The sequence below is a fragment of the Danio rerio genome, chromosome 19, assembly GCF_052040795.2.
Source record: "Danio rerio strain M-AB ecotype USA chromosome 19, GRCz13ab, whole genome shotgun sequence".
In the NCBI taxonomy this organism is placed as follows: domain Eukaryota; kingdom Metazoa; phylum Chordata; class Actinopteri; order Cypriniformes; family Danionidae; genus Danio; species Danio rerio.
This window is the reverse complement of record NC_141039.2, coordinates 28726430-28746257: the sequence shown is the minus strand read 5'-3', so window position 1 is coordinate 28746257 and position 19828 is coordinate 28726430. Positions and strand designations below refer to the sequence as shown.

The window sequence follows — 19828 nt, the reverse complement described above, 5'->3', positions numbered from 1 at the left end:
TTAAAAAATTGTGGTCTGCATTACAAAAAAAAAAAGAAAAGTGTATTTTCCTGTGTGATTTATTTCCTGTGTGCCATTTACTGTACATTGTATATACACAAAACACATTTTCAACAAATGTCAACTATGTATTGTAATAAAATATTTGTAATAAACCGCAGTGGTACAACAGCTTGTCACTGGGGTAGTACCGTCAAAAGGACATCTTATCTTTTAACAATGGTTACATAAAAGTAAATTAGACTACCATTATTAACTATAAAAAGTTCAATTGTGAAGCTTTTTGTGAAAAATAATATATTAAATGCATACATGCTGATGTACCTCTAAAACAGCTGTGCTGAACCCTGTTCCTGGAGATAGTCTTCCTGCAAAGTTCAGCTCCAACCCAGATCAAACACACCTGAACCAATTAGTTAGGACCTGAACAGCACTTGATAATTACAGGCAGGTGTGTTTAATATGGGTTACAACTGAAATCTGTAGGAAGGTCAATCGCCAGGAACAGGGTTGGTCACAGCTGCTTTAAAAGATTACATTTTTAAACTAAATTATTTTTTTCTTGGAGAGCAAAATGAAATGTGCATTATACAGTACAGAATGTCATTTTCTTCCTTTCTCCGGTTTGTAATCAAATTTTTACCATTTCACCCCCTATTTTGAAATTATGGTTAAAATCCTGATTCCATAATTCCTTCCAGAATCGTTCTTGGTGATAGCAAATTTGCATAATGCCAACGTCTACTTTGACCCTCAAACATATAGGATTGAACTTATAGGGAAAAAACTCTGCCATCATTACAGTTCATATCACTGTGGTTATAGGTGCTGAGGAAGCATAAGAGCTAAAATTCAGACATCAGATTTATTCACATATTCATGTGTTATAAGCACTAGACCAGACACAACAGACTGGCCTGTCAGTGCGGAGTAGGCTCTTAGTATTAAAATGACAATATGTATGGACTACAGAATAAACAGTTTCAGAATCAATATAGCAATGTGCACATCTGCAATAGTCACATCATAGGTTATGCAATATTGAGTCTGGATTATAGCTGCCCAGAAGCCACAGTTCAGAACACATGAATTTTATTGATTTGTTTATACAATTAAGACTGTTTAGTGTTATTTTGATTATTTATTTGATTGATATATATATATATATATATATATATATATATATATATATATATATATACGTATAAATTTATATATAAATTAATATCTTACAGTCCTTACCTACATACACACTCATATATCATTGTTTGAAAATGTCACTATTAGAGATGTCATATAAAAGCCAATTTAAAATAGGAATACATTTTGTAATGGTACAAAAAGGTAATAAACAATCTACATCAAGTAAGTTTCATATAAACCCTGACAGATTTATCATTACCCACAAAGTTCATTAGTTTAGTTGTATATCTATTTTTAATAAGTCTTTTGCACTATCACACAGCTCCTTGACACATAAGTGAAAAATAACATACGTAGGCTCTTTAAACACAAATCCAACTGACCAATCAAATTCAAGCAATTTCGAAAGCCAGCTCCTTTTATCTCAATCAGTGCAAATGACATCAGACTGGAACCCACCTGTGTACGGCACACATCCTGCAACTTAAGAAACTTCTCCATGAGGATCTGATTGATTTTCATGAGCACCACGTTCATGCCGTCACGATTCACCAACGTCAGGTCCCTGTAGCACTGCAGAACACAACACCATAATAAAGTCATCATAGGAATCAAAACAGACATGGTTTATGTTATTAGCACACACTGACATTCTTGAGGTGAACAAGTGGTCAGTGTTAATCAAGTTAATTCACAGAAAAAAAAACTGATTATTTTTAATCAAATCTGAAAATTTGCTTCCACTCTGGAATAACATTCCTTTATTAGTGTAACAGCTTGTTCAGAAGATCCTTAAAGTCTGTGTGAACTGGAAGACTTTTATTTCAGTATATTGATGTACTTTAAACTGAAACAGAATACTGATTAGGTGACGGGGCTTTCTTTGCACATCACTCACATGTCGGGCATGGTTAAAAATAATGTGGCTGACATAAACAAAGAAGGACCATCACTCCAAACGCAAAAGCATGGGGTCAGTCTTTCATTGAAGATCATTACCAATACAAAAAAAAAAAAAATCAAGTGGATCAACTTATATAGATTAATTTTACACTTAAAGCAGGGGTCACCAATCTCAATCCTGGAGGGCCGGTGTCCCTGGAGGGTTTAGCTCCAACTTGCATCAACACACCTGCCTGGGTGTTTCAGGTATACCTAGTAAGACCTTGATAAGCTTGTTCAGGTGTGTTTGATTAGCGTTGGAGCTAAAATCTGCAGGACACCGGTCCTCCAGGAACAAGTTTGGTGACCCCTGACCTAAACCATAACAATGTGCCATAGCAAAGCACAAATTGTACATTATGCTTTTTCGCAGATTTTGAACATTCTGTTTGTTTGCTGAATGACACTGTGAGAAATAGCACTAAAAACAAGACCACTGAATACTAGTAAAGTTGGTACAATCGATCAAGTTAACACGGACTTTAATAGTGGGAAGTGCTTTTATTGCATGTATGTGATTCAAATGTCATGAGCATACCCGCTGTGCTTGTGGAGGCTCTGTGAGAAGAAGTGTGAAGAGACCCAGACACACCTCCTCATGCTGCTGTGGACCCTTACACACCTGCACACACAATCAGCAAATGTTTTAATAAAAAAAGCTTCATCATCATCATCATCATCATCATCATCATCGACAATGGTTTGAAAAAGTCAATGCATGTAGAATTTTATCAAGTAGTTTTCAGCCACATTTTATTGATTGGATTTTGAGTAGAAGATATCAGGGCAATAGCAAGTTATATGTTTAATCGGAACTTATGTACCTCAAATGAGCATCATGGCTCAAATTCATTATCCAGTAAGCCATGGCTAAAGGTCATGTCGTTCTTCTGTCTAATAAGCTCTAGGCTAAATCTAATGCAGCATACTACTGTTTGAAACTTTATCATTATATAATGGCCGCTGTTTCCCGTACTATTTTTAAACAGCTGCATGCAGCGTATAGGTCAAAGACGAAACGTCCCACTTTTGGGCCACATTATATCAACAAAAGTGTAGTATTAATATACATAGAATATATATAATAATTTTAAGGTTCCAAACAACTTGTGCAAAAAAAAAAAGGAAGAAAGAAATAGAAAAATGCTCCATCTTTATTTAGCATTCTATGTAAAAACAAAGCAGCATACTCATTCTAGAAAGTACTTGTTAAAATATATAGAGGAAGTGATCATACTAAATGTATCATATGTAAATTACAACTAATTAGTGTTTCTTGGCTACATAGTAATCTTTAGATATAATCTTTCAACAATTATTGTTCTAAATATACCTGGATAGATTTTTTGATATATAAACTAGTGTTCAATCAATTTTAACACAAAATTACATTTTACTTTGAGTCTTCTGTAAAAATCTAATGTCCTTATTTTTGGTTGGAAAAATTTACCAGGACACAAATTCACATTGTTTTAGAACTTCAAAAGCTATGACTAACTATAATTGCAGATTTTTATTTAAGTAATACTTGCTTTCATCTAGAATCTATTTGTTTAAAATATATTCGATATTTAGAAAAGGTTTTAAGCTTCAAATCAGAATATAAAATAATTTCTGAGAGATTGTTACATTTTTATCATTTATTAAAGTATTTCACTTTATTTAAAGTAAATAAAGTATTAAAGTAAATCAGTTATTTTAATTAGTAAAATATTTTACACTATTACTGTCACCATTGTATTTGTGACCAAATAAGTTAAAAAACATTTAGAAATCATCACAATCACAATTATATTCTAAATATGGTAAACTACTGATTAAATTAAGTCTGCATTCTGTGTCAAGCAATAGAGTTATAGTACTTTTTATACACATGTTGACAACACGAACATGCAGATATAGTAAGTTTTATGAACAAAAGGTTTTCTCTATTTGAAATCAAACATACCTAAAAGTAGGTTATTAAATATTTTCAGAGCAGTCAAATAAATTATAAACAAAAAAACTATTCTTCAGAAATGTCATTTCAGCATTTTACTAACATCACATTTACCAACACTGGGTTGTTTCAAAAGTTGTCCTAATAGATATACTAAAACAATTTAAAATGTTGAATATTCATTGATATTTATAATTTGGTATTGTATTCAGATTTTTTTAAAGTGTCATTTGTTTGATCTGTTTGAGAAAAGTCCTTTATACATAAAATGCATAATTCTAAACAAAAGGAGTCTCATGTAAAATTCTAATTTATTTCCAGGTGTTTATGATGTGTTTTATAAGAAAGTATGATTGATAAACACTCACATGAGCAGTGAGGGCATCATTAGCTTCCCGCTCTGACAGTCCATTGGTTATAGATGTGGTGATGCTCATACACCTCTCCAAGCGCTGAAAGACACACACACACAAACACAGGTGAGCACATTACAGAGAAAAATATGTGCAAACATGCATTTCATGCCAAAAAATAACACTGCAGATCTCACCAAATCATGCATAAAAACCCTAAGCCCACAGTAAGGACATGACTTTCTAACAGTTTAATAGCTTTTCAGGCAGATGCACAGTCAGTGACTCCATCAGCTGTCATATTCTACATGTACGACATGATAACATCAGCACACATCATGTTTACACCGCTTCCACAGCTCCTCTGTTTCCATTTAACTGATCTTATGTGGTATTAAAAGGCTACAATGGGCATTCCTGCAACTATGCTCCCAGTTCTGACTGATCTTACAAGTCTGATAGTGTCAACTTCTCCATTCGGGCTGTCCCTTTTGTTATTGCACTTAGTTTTCGGCATGTTTTTCTTCGCAAGTGTGTGTTGTGAAGGACGAACTGACACATGTATGGTGATGGCCGATGGGAATGAGTCGATCCCTACCTCCTCCAGCTCATCTTTGGCGTCCAGGCTGGTGGACACCAGAAGGCGACCCTGCGCTTTACCCTTAGCCGGCGAGGGCTCCATCTCCTCCCGCCTCGCTGCGCCCACACACACGGGACCAGACGGGGGTTTAGGGCGCTGTTTGAACCCCTTCTCTCAATGTTTAGGTGGGTCTGTGGGGCTTATGAAATGGTTAACCCTCTCTCCGCCCAGTCCTAGGCGCCCACAGTGTGTTTACGACTCTTATTTCGCCACCTTCGCGCTACCACTCCAGTGTTTCCACAGTGTCCGACTGTAACAATTCAACTTCCGCAGGGCATGGTGGCCTAGCGGAAGTGTTCCGATCGCGGAGGAAAGGCGGAGCGATACGACTCATTTATACCAATCGCGTGCGGGGTATTTAGATTGACGTGGTCTTTGACCAATCACAGGAACGGCTCTGTCAGCGAGACCCGTTAGACAAAAAAGAAGCCCGTGCAACTTGACATGAACGCCGCTTCTGTATAAACATGTGGAAACAAACTCAGACAGACTCAGTAAACAATGAGGACAGCATGTAGCATCTAGAACCTGGAGAAAAACGATATAGACTTGTAAATATCTATGCAACGGGCATTTAATCGCACGGGGACTCCTAAATAGCAAGCAATGTTATTCAAATACTTTTCATATATTCTTATTATAAAATGTACACATTAATAATAAAATCAGGATAAATTACAATCATTTGTAGTCTAGACGACTATTTATAGTTGTTACATCAATTTTATTATCGTAACTAACAATTGTGGTATTATTAACACAGTTAATTCTAAACTGTATACCACAGATTTCTAAAGAAAGGCAAATAAAATAGTAATAATAATAACAATATTCATATGCATATGGATTTATGTTTGATAGGCTATTGTTTAAAATAGATATTAGGCCCACTGAAGCTGCTTAACTTATTTTAACTAATACATTTAATTTAAATATAGAATCAATTATAATTATTTTATAACGACTACATTAATATAGTTAATATAGAAAATCAATTTTAAGTAAGTAATACTTGCACATCAATATTGCAACAAATAAACAATTATGATATCAGGATAAAATTCTATATATCACAAAAGCGAAGTAATATTGATAATAATAACAATAATAATTTTATAAATACAAATGTAATATATGCAGATATTTAATGATTAATTCATTCATTAATTTTTATTTCATCTTAGTCCCTTTATTAATCCGGGATTGCCACAGCGGAATGGACCGCCAACTTATCCAACACATGTTTCACACAGCGGATGCCCTTCCAGCTGCAACTCATCTCTGGGAAACATCCATACACACACAAACTCTACGGACAATTTAGCCTACCCAATTCACCTGTACCGCATGTCTTTGGACTGTGGGTGAAACCAGAGCACCCTAAGGAAACCCATGCGAACACAGGGAGAACATGCAAACTACACACTGAAGCGCCAACTGAACTGACCCAGCCAAGGCTCGAACCAGCGACCAAGCGACCTTCTTGTTGGGAGGTGACAGCACTACCTACTGCGCCACTGTGTCACTGTTGCCGATGTTTAATGATTTTTAGTTCAATATTTCTGAACCCACTAAATATCGGCACTAAAGATCCAATACAAATACATTTCTTTGCTGAAGCCACTAAACAAAGATATTTATAAAAAAATATAATTTATTTCATCATAAATGTGTAATTAATGTATTTCATATTTTTATCATTATATATTTGCAGCATATGTATGCTATATAACAACTATTTAATAATAACAAAACCCAATAATAATAATAATAATAATAATAATGTGTTAATAACTCACTTGAATTGTACAGCAGTCTTTAAATGGTAAAATATCCAAGACACATTAATAAAACTATAAAGGAAAAAGTTAAAGGTTTCATATTAACAAAAGCCAATTTATCTCAGTATTAATGGTCTATATATCCAGTGCATCTGGAAGGTATTCATAGCGCTTCACTTTTTCCACAATTTTTTTTGCTACAGCCTTATTCTTAAATGGATTAAATCAATTTATTTCCTCAAAATTCTACACTCAATACCCCATAATGACAATGTGAAAAAGATTTTTTAAAATTGTTGCAAATTTATTTAAAATAAAAAAAGCTGAACAATCAGATGTCAATATTCACAGCCTTTGCTCAATACTTTGTTGATGCACCTTTGGCAGCAATTACAGCCTCAAGTCTTTTTAAATATGATGCCACAAGCTAGGCGCACTTGTCTTTGGGAATTTTTGCGCATTCCTCTTTGCAGTACCTCACAAGCTCAATCAGGTTGGATGGGAAGCAACAATGTACAGCCATTTTCAGATCTCTCCAGAGATGTTCATCAATAGGATTTAGGTCTGGGCTCTGACTGGGCCACTCAAGGACAGTCATCGAGTTGTTGTGAAGCCACTCCATTGATATTTTGGCAGTATGCTTTTAGACATTGTCCTGCTGAAAGATAAGCCGTCGCCCCTGTCTGAGGTTAAGAGCACTCTGAAGCAGGTCTTCATTTAGCTGTCTCTGTACATTACTGTAATCATATTTCTCTCTATCCTGACTAGTCTTTCAGTTCCTGCTGGTGAAAAACATCCCCACAACATGATGCTGCCACCACCATGCTTTACTGTAGGGATGGTATTAGTTTGGTGATGAGCGGTGCCTGATTTTCTCCAAACGTAATACCTGGCATTTACTCCAAAGCAGGGGTGGACTAGCCATAGGGAGCACCGGGACATTTCCTGATGGCCTGACATTCTATCTGGCCTGTCACCGTAATCATAAATATCGTAAACATTGCCCCCCCCACACACTTTACAGAAGCATCGCACTTCTCCTACCCCCTCCCCCCGCTATTTACTTTGGCCTGACCTTCAATAACTTTTCCCAGTGTAAAAAAGCTGTCCCAGTCTGCCCCTGCTCCAAAGAGTAAATTTTAGTCTGATCAGATCTGAGAATTTTGTTTCTTATGGTCTGAGAGTCAGATGCCGTTTGGCAAATTCCAAGCCGGGAGTGACTTCCGTCTGGCCACTTATGGTGATAAAGGCTACTGTGCTCATTGGAACTTTCAGAGCAGCAGAAATTTTTCTGCAACCTTCCCCAGCTCTGTGCCTTGAGACAATCCTGTCTCGGTGGTCTACAGACAACTCCTTTGTCTTCATGCTTGGTTTGTGCTTTGACAAGCACTGTTAACCATGGGAATTTATACAGACAGGTGTATGCCTTTTCAAATCATGTCCAACCAACTAAATTTACCACAGGTGATACCAATAGGGTATGCCGGAGCATGCTTATAGGACTTTTAATTTGCTAGTAATCTGGGTTAAGCGCTTCTGGTGAAATGCATGACAATGTAAAAATCGGCGCGTTTAAGGTCAGTTTTCTTTAAAAATCAGCTTTCTCCACTGGCTGAGTGATATCCGATATAAAGTGGGTCTCAGATTGTACAAGAAGCACTGCATTAAATTATATTTTTCCCAAGAATGTTTTTATAATTTGAACATTTATTTTACCCCAGAATATACAATGCTAGCTTCTGCGCTAGCTTGCCGATTCTGACGGGCGAGTGCAAGTAAAAGGCAACTAAATGAATGCCTAAAACTAAATGAAAGTTTATTCAACTGAACGTATTTTAATTACATTACAACATTGATGTTGTAAAAGAAATCATATAAAATGGAAAAAAAAAATACAACAACAGGTCACCGGAAGTTTATCAGTATGGGAACACTAGCTTGGCATATACCCTATTAAACTACTGAAACATCTCAAGAATGATTAGTGGAAACAGAATGTACCTGAGCTTAATTTAGAGCTTTACGGCAAAGGCTGAATACTTACGTATGTGATTTTTCAGCTTTTTTATTTTTAATAAATTTGCAACAGTTTCAAAAAATGTTTTTTCACATTGTCAGTATGAGGTATTGTGTGCAGAATTTTGAGGAAATAAATGAATTGAATCCATTTTAGAATAAGACTGCAACATAAGCACTATAAATACTTTCCAGATGCACTATATATACCAAAATGCTAAATTACTAGTACGTACCTCTTATATGTTTATTTTCTTTAAAACAATACAATTACCACATTAATGTACACCACTGAAAACACACGAAATATTTTAAGATGGCTCAGTGTTTTTAATGTGTTTATTTTACATAAACCCTCCAACATAAAAAACAATAATCAATTTAAACTTCACTTGAAGACTTTGTAGTAATATATATCACCCACAGACCCAGCAATCCAAACCACAAACAGAAGACAAATAAAACAAAACAAACATACATATTCATGCCTTCCCAACAGGAAAGCAAGAAGAGCTGCTTCTAAAAGACTGTACACCTGATATGTATGGCAAACAGTTTAAGACCCAAAATATTCCTAAATTTACCCATCATCATTTCATATTTTTTTAGAATAAAAGTAACAATTACAATAGAGATCCTAGCAATTATTGATAGTAACAGTGCAAATTAGACCGCTTTACAAATCTATTATAGTAATTCATGCAAATAGAGAACTCTGTATTTTTTTTTACTTCACTAAAAAACCCAACAGTCAACTTTATCAAACGAATTGTGTGTAGTTAACTCAAAATTGCCTGAAAGTTAATTCTACTTATTTAAAAAGAGTTTTGAATTCAGTGTTGAAGGTAATGAGTTAATTAAATACCTCATTACTAGTTCTCTAGTTGGGGTTTTACTGTGTCCAAATTGCTTCATTTACTCAAATGGATTAAGTTTGAAGTACTCGTTAGGATTAGTTTTTGAACTTAAATGGTTTGTTGCAATTGGTTTCCTTAAAGGGTTTGAGTTATCTTAACTTATTGGGTTTTATTGTGTAGTTACAGTTCAAATTACATTTAAAATGTTTGTTGTTGGTTTAAACTATTTAAAATAAGTTAAAACTATTTAAAATAAGCTGACACAAAACCATTTTTTAATTTTTTTTGGCACAACTTAATTGATTTATGTTCAATTCACTTAAATTTGTAAAAACTAGTAAGTTAACTTAATTATTTTATGTTGTCCCAACACAAATTAATTGGAACCCAGCATTATTTACAGTGTAGAGAGCTTTACAAATGAATTTTTATTAGTCATACTTCTCTATTGCCTTCCATTAATTAGTATACTTTACTTAAAAAAGTGAGTAAACTCAATGCTTTTAAAGCGATTACTTGACTTTACCTAAAAAAGTGAGTAAACCTATTGGCTTAAAATTACTAAGTAGCAATTACTTGCAATTTATAGCGTCAAAATGCCAATGAGACTACAATTAAACAGTATTAGTTTTAGTTACAAAGCTCTCTAAATTAATTTGTATTCATATTAAGAACTAATAGAATTCTCCATCATTTCATTTATTGCTAGTGACAATTTAAATTTGACAGTTTAGTTTTTTACTACTAAAAATGCAATTACATCACATTTCTATTAGTAAAAACATTAACTATATGTATATTTGCAGAGCTCTGTACCTGAATTGTAGAGCTCTTAAATTCTAATATAGTTATTGATAAGTACGGATGCATCAAATAATTGTCACCTGAAACCTGAAAATAATAAGTTTAGGCATCAGAAAATTTGGTCGCTCCATACTAATACTCTAAAGCAATGTTTCCCAACCTGTTGCGTGGAGGCACACCAACAGTACATATTTTGAATTATCGACTCATTCATTTCGGTTTGGGAGTCTCTTCTAATGTTCTGATGAGTCGATTCAGGTGTGTTTGATTAGGGAGAGGTTGAATATTTGTACTGTTGGTGTGCCTCCAGGAACAGGGTTGGCAGCACTGCTCTAAAGAGATAAACAGCCAACAGTTTAAGTAAAAATAAGGGCAACAAAAGTGGCAGAATACATCGTCGAAAGTTAGAAATAGCTCAATATTCTGCTCTGTGGGTATTTTGCTTGTACATGACATGTATGCATGAACCATATACGTCTCGTAAAATGACACCTCTTAACTATTGTTTTTAATGAGTTTGTTTTTAATTTAAGCTATCGATTCAAATTATAATTCTTTTTTTAAAGGAAAATATAATATAATTATTTTTTTAAATTTACAATTGTGTTCAGAATTTTTTGGTTCGGCCCAGAGTTTTCATTTAGGTGCATCTTCACTAATAAGAATTGATTTGTAGAGTTCTCTAATTGTCATTGTTAGCAAAAATGCTGTAATGACAAGCAACACTAGGAACATTTTAGGCTAAAAACGGCTTGGAATAGACATGATCAGTCAGAATACTCATGACACTGAATGTCCATACGGTGCATTGCTACAGTTTGACTGACCGCTGAAGATAAATGATGTGGAAATAAACAACAACATTGTTTTTATTTACATCTGGGCTAGACGTTCATGTTTATTTCAAAAATTGAGCAGCGCGATTATCAGAGTTTTTTGAAATGCCATTGGCCTGTTTCTAGGATGTATTGTCATCAGTACAGAAAATGGATCAAAAGGTTTGGGATTGAGAAAATTGAATGGTTCAGCATGTGTCATCGCAACTGGAAATAGTTTCTGTCTGCATCCTCATTATCTGCAGTGCTGGAGAATTTAAACAGCAGAAACTGTGATAGGCTTCCAGAAATGTGCGATTTGACGATTTTAAACTTGACATTTGCTTCGTACTGAATTGAGTTTGCCATTGCTGGGATTTTATGAAGCACACTGTAGTGATATATTAAGTGCATATTAATGATGATTTGATGGATGATCTACACAACACCGTGAGCTGATAAATGTCAAAAATTAGGGATGTTTTTGGTATTGAATTAAAGGGGACCTGTTATGCAAAAACCACTTTTATAAGGGGTTTAAACACAGCTGTGTGACAACAGTGTGTGAATATAGCCAGCCTCTAATGGTGAAAAATAATGAATGCTATTTTTTTAATCACACTTGATAAAAAAAAGTCTGGAGAAAAAAACTTCTCCTTTTGTACATGCTTACAGAGGGGGAAAGCCCCGCCCCTTAGTGACTATCTTTCTCTCATTTGCAGAGGATGTTAGTCTTGTTTTTAAATCTGCCAATATGCTGACACATAGGCATTTGTAGCTCCGCCCTCTTTTGAAAAGAGGGCTGGGAGCACAATCTCACTTGAATTTAAAGCGATGGTCACCAAAATGGCACCATTAGGATCAAAAAAAGGGGCAGTTTATAAGAGTTCGAAAACAGTTTGTGTGGTATTTTGAGCTATAACTTCACATACACACTAGGGACATCAATGACTTATTTTACATCTTGTAAAAAGGAGCATAATAGGTCCCCTTTAAGGCCTGTTTACATCAAGTATGATAATTACTAATATTGAAAACGTTTCACAAAAGTGTATGAAATGTTAACGTGAGAACATTGTGAGTCAACAGCCTGTTGTAAACTTTAAAACAAGAAAACCCCCAACTTTCAGTGAAAATTTGTTGTATTTAAAAGACTGGGGATGTAGCTGGGGATGTACCAAATAATTTTGTAATAGTCAATAGTTACAGGTTTCTAACATTTTTCAAAATATCTTCTTTTGTGTTGAAGAAAGAAACCCAAACAGGTTTTTGAAAAGTGAAGGGTTAGTAAATGATGCCAGAATCTTCCATTTTGGGTGAACTTTCCCTTTAAATGGCAATGTCAATGCAAAGAATTCTTTAAAAACAGTTTAATCAAATTAAAATTTACAAGACATTTCAACTGGCATTGCATTAAAGTATCAATTGTTATTTCATAGAACTTTAAATTTAGTTGAATGATGATATACTAATTTTTTATCATTGTTGTTGTCTTTATAGTTATCGTTTTTGGTGTGAACAGGCTTTAACTGCTTCAGCAAGTAATAACTGTGTCCCTTTTTTTAATTTAAGCTATAAATGTAGAATTTAAAGACACATGTTCATATGCCAGCAGCTTTAACAGATAAATGAAGTATACACTTGAATTGTCTATACATTTTGCGGTTTGCATCATATTATTTGAATATTGACTGTGAATCACTTTTTTGTTCTTGATATTTAGAAAGAGAATAAAGTGATGTCATTATCCATTTTAACACAACCGACACTATTGTTCAAACGCTTGGGCTTGGTAAGATTTTTAAAATCTCTACTAGAATGCATTAAAAGCAAAACTGTAAAAAAAATTACAGTTTTCAGTTTGGATATACACTCACCGGCCACTTTATTAGGTACACCTTACTGGGCCCCCTGTTGCCTTTAGAACTGCCTTAATCCTTCATGGCATAGATTCAACAAAGTACTAGAAATATTCCTCAGAGATTTTGGTCCATATTGACATGATAGTATCATGAAGTTGCAACAGATTTGTCGGCTGCACATTCATGATACGAATCTCCTGTTCCACCACATCTCAAAGGTGCTCTATTGGATTGAGCTCTGGTGACTATGGAGGCCATTTGAGTACAGTGAACTTGTTGTCATGTTAAAAAAAAGCAGTCTGAGATGATTCATGCTACATGACGATTGAGCGTTATCCTGCTAGAAGTAGCCATCAGAAGATTGGTACGCTGTGGTCATAAGGGGATGGACATGGTCAGCAACAACACTCAGGTAGGGTGTGGTGTTTACACAATGCTCAATTGGTACTAATGGGCCCAAAATGTGCCAAGAAAATATCGCCCACATCATTACTCCACCACCAGCAGCCTGAACCGAATACATGCTTTCATGTTGTTGATGCCAAATTCTGACCCGACCAGCCGAATGTCGCAGCAGAAATCGAGAGAATCATTAGACCAGGCAATGCTTTTCCAATCTTTTATTGTCCAATTTTGGTGAGCCTGTGCAAATTGTAGCCTCAGTTTCCTGTTCTTAGCTGATAGGAGTGGCACCTGGTGAGGTCTTCTGCTGCTGTAGCCCATCTGCCTCAAGGTTCAATGTGTTGTGCATTCAGAGATGCTCTTCTGCATACCTCGGTTGTAATGAGTGTTTTTTTGAGTTACTGTTGCCTTTTTATCAGCTAAAACCAGTCTGGCCATTCTCCGTTGACCTCTGGCAACAAGGCATTTGTGCCCCCAGAACTGCCGCTCACTAGATATTTTCTCTTTTTCGGACCATTCTCTGTAAACCCTAGACAAGGTTGTGTGTGAAAATCCCAGTAGATCAGCAGTTTCTGAAATACTCAGACCAACCCATCTGGCACCATCAACCATGCCACGTTCAAAGTCACTTAAATCAACGTTCTTCCCCATTCTGATGCTCGGTTTGAACTGCAGCAGATCGACTTGACCATGTCTACATGCCTAAATGCATTGAGTTGCTGCCATGTGATTGGCTGATTAGAAATGTGCGTCGACAAGCAGTTGGACAGGTGTACCTAATAAAGTGACAGGGTGAGTGTATTTTAATGGAATTTTATTTCTCTGATGCAAACACTTTTTAGTTGCCATAACTCACAGGTCATGTCACATAAGGTCCTTTAGAAATAACTTTACACTTAAGGGACAGTTGACCCAAAGATGAAAATTCACTGACTATTTACTGTCTATACACTCAAGAGATCTTTCTTCTTTTGAACATAAAATACTATATTTTGAAGAAAGTTGAAAACGTGTATTCCATAGTAGAAAAAACCCGATATGAATGGTTTCCAGCTGTCTTTAAAATATCTCTTGTGTTTAACAAGAAAAAAAAAAAGGTTTGCAACCACTGAATATTTTTCAGTTTTGGGTGTACTGTCCTTTTAATTACATCAATGTGAATTACTTTTACCCTTTTTGGGTCTTTAGCAACTCAAACTTAAATGTCTAACACAGATGGATCTTTAACTAAAACTTTGCTGACATTTAATAAGAATTACAAAATAACAAATAAAGCTTAATTTGTTAACTTTGGGAATGTGAAAAGGTTCAATTTTAGCAGATGATTTTACTATCGCTGTCACTATCCGAACATGCTAATCCAGTGCATTCAGTATCTGGCTCCTCATATTTGTGATTTTACCACATACACAATACTATATATTTGAATACCACAGACAGCTTCTTCACTTATTCAACCATCAGGAAACAAGGACATGTATACTTGATGATGCATAAGAATTAGTCTGCAGTAAAGTTATTCAAGCCATTTTAAGTTTCGCTGATGATATTCTTTTGTTTTATGACTTTGGTATTTATGCGTGAAACACCACATCATATGTATCAGACATTTCTACAAACAGGAATAAGATGATTGAGTCATTATTAGCTATGTTTCCATTCAAAGATGATTATTTAATTTCTATGCGAAACTGGAAAATCGCATAAAAGAAAGCAGCGTTTTCATCCAATGAGTCAAAGAGAACAAAATTACTATTTCTGATTTTCTTTTGTAACGAATAAAATGTTTATCCAACTCAGTTAAAATAATAATAATAATAATAATATAGAAAATGTCAATTTTTTTAAATTTATGAGTATCTTGGATTTTCCATCAAGCATTTTCTTATGCACTTGGAATACTAAAATGCTTACACTATAAAAAACATTGGTTCACTAGTGACCTTTTACACAAAAATTAATTAGGAATCACACATTCTTTAACGTCTGGATTTTTAATATCTTGTTTTGTTGTTTATAATAAATGAATTGAGTAATACTAAGAAGGTGGGTGTCTGATTAAAAAAAATAATGATGTGAATGCACAAAGAATTTATTGGTTTGTTCCTCAAGAAACATTACCACCCTTGTAGAAATCACATATCCCACTTAAAGGTGCAGTATGTAAGTTTGACGCCCAGTGGTTGAACTCGGTATTGCATTCCTGGATCAAAACAAACGCAAGTGCCGGTTGCCAGATTGAGGACCAACAGGAGTGTGCCTGACTAACAAGCATGAAGGCTGATTTAAATCAGGTTCTATATAAAAGTCAAGCCACGTGATGAAAGGAATATTTTCCATATCAAAAGGAGTGTTTGTCCTAACCAACACCTGGAATTTATATTAGAAACTGCTTCTATTTCATATCATAACAGCAAACTGATAATGATCACCTCAGGTACACCTCATGTGCTTTATTCAGTGTTAAATGCTAATAATTTTTATTTGAAAACCATTTTACAGGACATTTATTGCCATACTACTGAAAGCAGCAGCAGATCGTTTACCTAAGATTTTGAAAATAATTTGAAATTGAACTTTGAAACTTTAGACTTAAAACCAACACATATCAGTGATTCAGCATGTACATTTAATAATGTTAAAGAGGTTTAATATGTATTATGAACCTTACCATTTCGTTGGAGTGCAGTAAGTGCATTATTCTATGTTTCTGAGTGGCTGTATTTAAATTTCTAAAGTGATTCTTCTGGTGCAAACAGCTAAATTGCTAATCACTGCAAATATTGTTGTGTATCGTGTGGTAAGGGCACAGGGTAACAATGTAACCTGCTCACCTAATGTTTGTGTTCATAATATTTATATTATTTGCTAATTTATAACCTCACGTGGAACTCTGAATCTGCGTCTTATTTCAGAGTCAGCAACTTTCCACTGGAGGTCACATTTCGGTCATGGGTGCATGCTTTGTGAGCCTTCCTGACTGAATGAATCAAATACTGAATCAGGTTGAAAGAAACGAAACAAAGAAAGCGTTCCAGAACGTAACAGACATTTTCAAAGTAAAGTATCTGACTTCAGATAAACAAAAATGTTCACTTGCTCAAGGTTCTTAAATATCTCCAAACATATAGTATTTTTATGCTTCAGAAGAGTCACAAACTTACACACAGCACCTTTAATAATTTAGTGGAAATTGTGATCCATTAAATCAAGAAAAAACAAAACATGAATTGAAATGTAATATTAAAAGTGATATAAACTTTCAGCTTTTACTGACGTAATGTATCAACTTACAAAATCTTACAGACCCCAAATGTTTTAGAGTGAAATATTAATTAAGTCCAAGCCCCAGAGACATTTGTTTGTCTTCAGAAGACAAATGGGGATATTTTAGATGAAACCCGAAAGATCCATTATTCTCCATTAGATCCATTATTCTCCAGAGCGCCATCTGATTAATTTCATTTTAAATAGCATGCGAATGTGCGCGTCTGGTGTGCGATACTTTTAACTGTCATGTGCGCGCCGTGTCGTGGAGCTGAGTGGTGCATCTGGTGTGTGACGCCCTTTACTACTGACACTGACGGAAAAACTAGAAAAAGAGTTGTTTTATATGTGCACGAAAGTATTCTTGTAGCTTCATAATACTCTGATTGAACCACTCAACACAAATGGACTGTTTTGATGATGTTATTTGGTTCTTTGAACGAGACGGGAACATTGCTGCATATGGAGAATAAGAGAGCTCTCAAATTTCATCCAAAATACCTTAGGGTTTGGAACAACATGAGAATGAGTAATTATTGACAGAATTTTGAACTAATCCTTTATCATTAATCACTAACATTAACGTAATCTAATAATGATGGATGAAAAAAACAAAACACAACTCCATTTGTCTATTAACAAAAAACAAAATCAACCCTGTGCTGGTTTCAGCTGAAACACTATTGCAACATCAATACTCGTGTGGATTTCTGCAGGGATTCTAAGAACAAAATCCATCATTGCACACGTCTAATCATACTTGACATGTATTATTATTTCTCCTAATGTGCGTAACTTTCATCCCAAAACCCTCTGGATCAGATTTGGCAGAGAGAGGCGTTTCGAATTGACCTGCGTCCCAGAAGAAGAATCGGGAACATTTTGCATGGCTAAAAAAAACTACAGATCTGTGTCTCTGTATGAACAATAAACATACCCATACAACTCCTGAAGGAAAATCTGGATGAAGACCTACAATGATGAAACAAAAACCCCTACAAGACCCGTAAAAACACTGGACACACTCATCAGACCTTTATCTGGCACTGTGTTATACCACCTTCCATTTGTCTAAAGGATTCTGCTCAAGTACTGTTTCTTTTCTCGTGCGTTTACTTGGTAAAAAAAAAAAGTGAGATTCCTGTGAAGCAAGAATGTTAAGCTCTGCGTGATGACAGATGAACAGGACCCAGTTTTTTTTGAAGAATTTCTGGTCTGGTCTTTCAGTCCCAGTACTTGTTTAGATGTGTTTGTTTTGTTGCTCTTTCTGTCAGTCATTTAGTTTTTAGGCATTGTTAGAGCTGATTTCTCCTAGCAGCCAATACGTCCTCATCCGGCCCTTTCCCTTCATCTCCACATCTCCTCTGAGCTCCAGCTGGAAGCAGTTGAACTCCTGCAGGACGGCCCGTGTGGCTTCTGACACATGGATCTTTAGAGCTGAATGAAGAGCAGTCAGTGTACACTAGATTATAGTAACACACACTCCATGGAAACAAAACATAACAACAAAAACTGCTTTTTAACCACTGTGCTTCTTTTGTGGAGCACTAGAAATTCCACTTTTTTCAGAAATCTTTGGTGAATAGAAAGTTAAAAGAACAGCACTTCTTTTAAAATAATCTTTTATAGGAATATTAATCAATAAAGGTCTTAACTGTGAGTTTTGATCAAATAAATGCAACCTTTCTGAATATAATGTACAAAAATATTGAAGTAGTTTGCCCAGAAAAAAACATTGATGAATTTCTTTCTTCTGCTGAACACAAAGAAATATATTCAGGATAAAAACTGCCATTGACATCAATAAACAACAAACAAAAAATGTAGGTGCTATGGAAGTCAATGGTTGTATTTTTTCATCATTTTTAGTAGGGGTGTAACATATCACAACCCACTGTTCGAAAAGCATGGGAGCTGTGGATTAATAATTTGTTTTTAACTTGTAGTTTAATACAACATTTATTGCAATTGCATAGAGATCGCCTACCGCATCATTCAAATCAAGTGTATGAAAGCATTTTTGCTTTCCTGTAAAATATAATGATGACGGAAAAAGTTGTGGTGGGACCTAAATGCTTACTTAGGTTATTATTTAAAGGTGTTTTCTATCTTGGTTTATTTAGCTTGCATTATTGCATTCTGTGTAAAGCTGCACAATTAATCATTAAAAGATCATGACCTTAATTCAAAACCGCGTAACATGAATGATAAATAATAATGATTTGCAAATGTTTATTAATCCGTTGAAGCGCTGCGTTTAAATCTGCGTTTGTTCTACAGAGATTCACTTTTCATTTAGTTACAAACAGTTAAATAACACAGAAGTACTGACTTAACAGTTTATAGTTCAGATGTAAACACTGATGTTTATGGTAAAGATTAAAATCCCTGTTTAAAGATGCAGTAGGTGATCTGCCTACATCAGGCATGCCCAAACTTGGTCCTGAAGAGCCGGTGTCCTGCAAAGTTTAGTTCCAGTCCTAATCAGACACACCTGGGTTAGCTAATCAAACTCTTACTAGCCTTTCTAGAAACATCCTTGCAGGTGTGTTGAGGCAAGTTGGATCTAAAATCTGCAGGAAACCAGCCCTTAAGGACCGAGTTTGGAGACCCCTGGCCTAAATGCTAACCGGTTAGCTTAGTATCTTTCAAATACGATCCCTCCCCTGCCGTCCAAAGCCACACCTCATGAAATCAAGAATGAGCGCATTAAAGATGACAGACACCCACAAGATCATGTCATTCACCAGCTAGAAAACTTTATAGTACTTTATAATATTACAATTCTGAACAAAAAAGTGCATTATATCTAGCACATTTTCAGTTCTGTAGTTAGCAAGCAAAGTAGCGTGGTAAACAATACAGGGAGCGAGTCACAGGTTGTCATTGTTCGATATGAATCAATGTGAATATAAAACCAATTTTACCTCAGTAAAGCAGGCTAGGATCCCACTATTAATTTATGTTTTGTTGTTAAACTAAATAAAAATCTACAATGTCAATGCTG

At 35.1% G+C, this 19828-nt stretch overlaps 2 protein-coding genes across 7 annotated transcripts in view; both read right to left on the bottom strand.

Moving 5' to 3' along the window:
* Positions 1-5323, bottom strand: part of ints3 (integrator complex subunit 3) — a 33769-nt gene extending 28446 nt beyond the window's left edge. For both annotated transcript variants that reach the window (XR_015516011.2, NM_001044932.1), the window contains exons 1-4: positions 4976-5323; positions 4393-4476; positions 2624-2707; positions 1603-1716 (exon numbers count right to left, since the gene is read on the bottom strand). Coding sequence is in view for 1 of the 2 variants with exons in the window: in NM_001044932.1 (NP_001038397.1) it covers positions 1603-1716; positions 2624-2707; positions 4393-4476; positions 4976-5059 (366 nt within the window). In the remaining variant the exon portion in view is untranslated. The remainder of the gene's footprint in view (positions 1-1602; positions 1717-2623; positions 2708-4392; positions 4477-4975) is intronic.
* A 10206-nt stretch (positions 5324-15529) lies between these two features.
* Positions 15530-19828, bottom strand: part of npr1a (natriuretic peptide receptor 1a) — a 238772-nt gene continuing 234473 nt past the window's right edge. For 4 of the 5 annotated variants that reach the window (XM_087294615.1, XM_087294617.1, XM_087294616.1 and 1 more), the window contains one exon: positions 15530-18258. In XM_087294615.1, coding sequence (XP_087150741.1) covers positions 18107-18258 — 152 coding nt within the window. In that variant the 3' untranslated portion in view covers positions 15530-18106. The remainder of the gene's footprint in view (positions 18259-19828) is intronic. The other variant, NM_001044937.2, reaches the window with a different exon arrangement.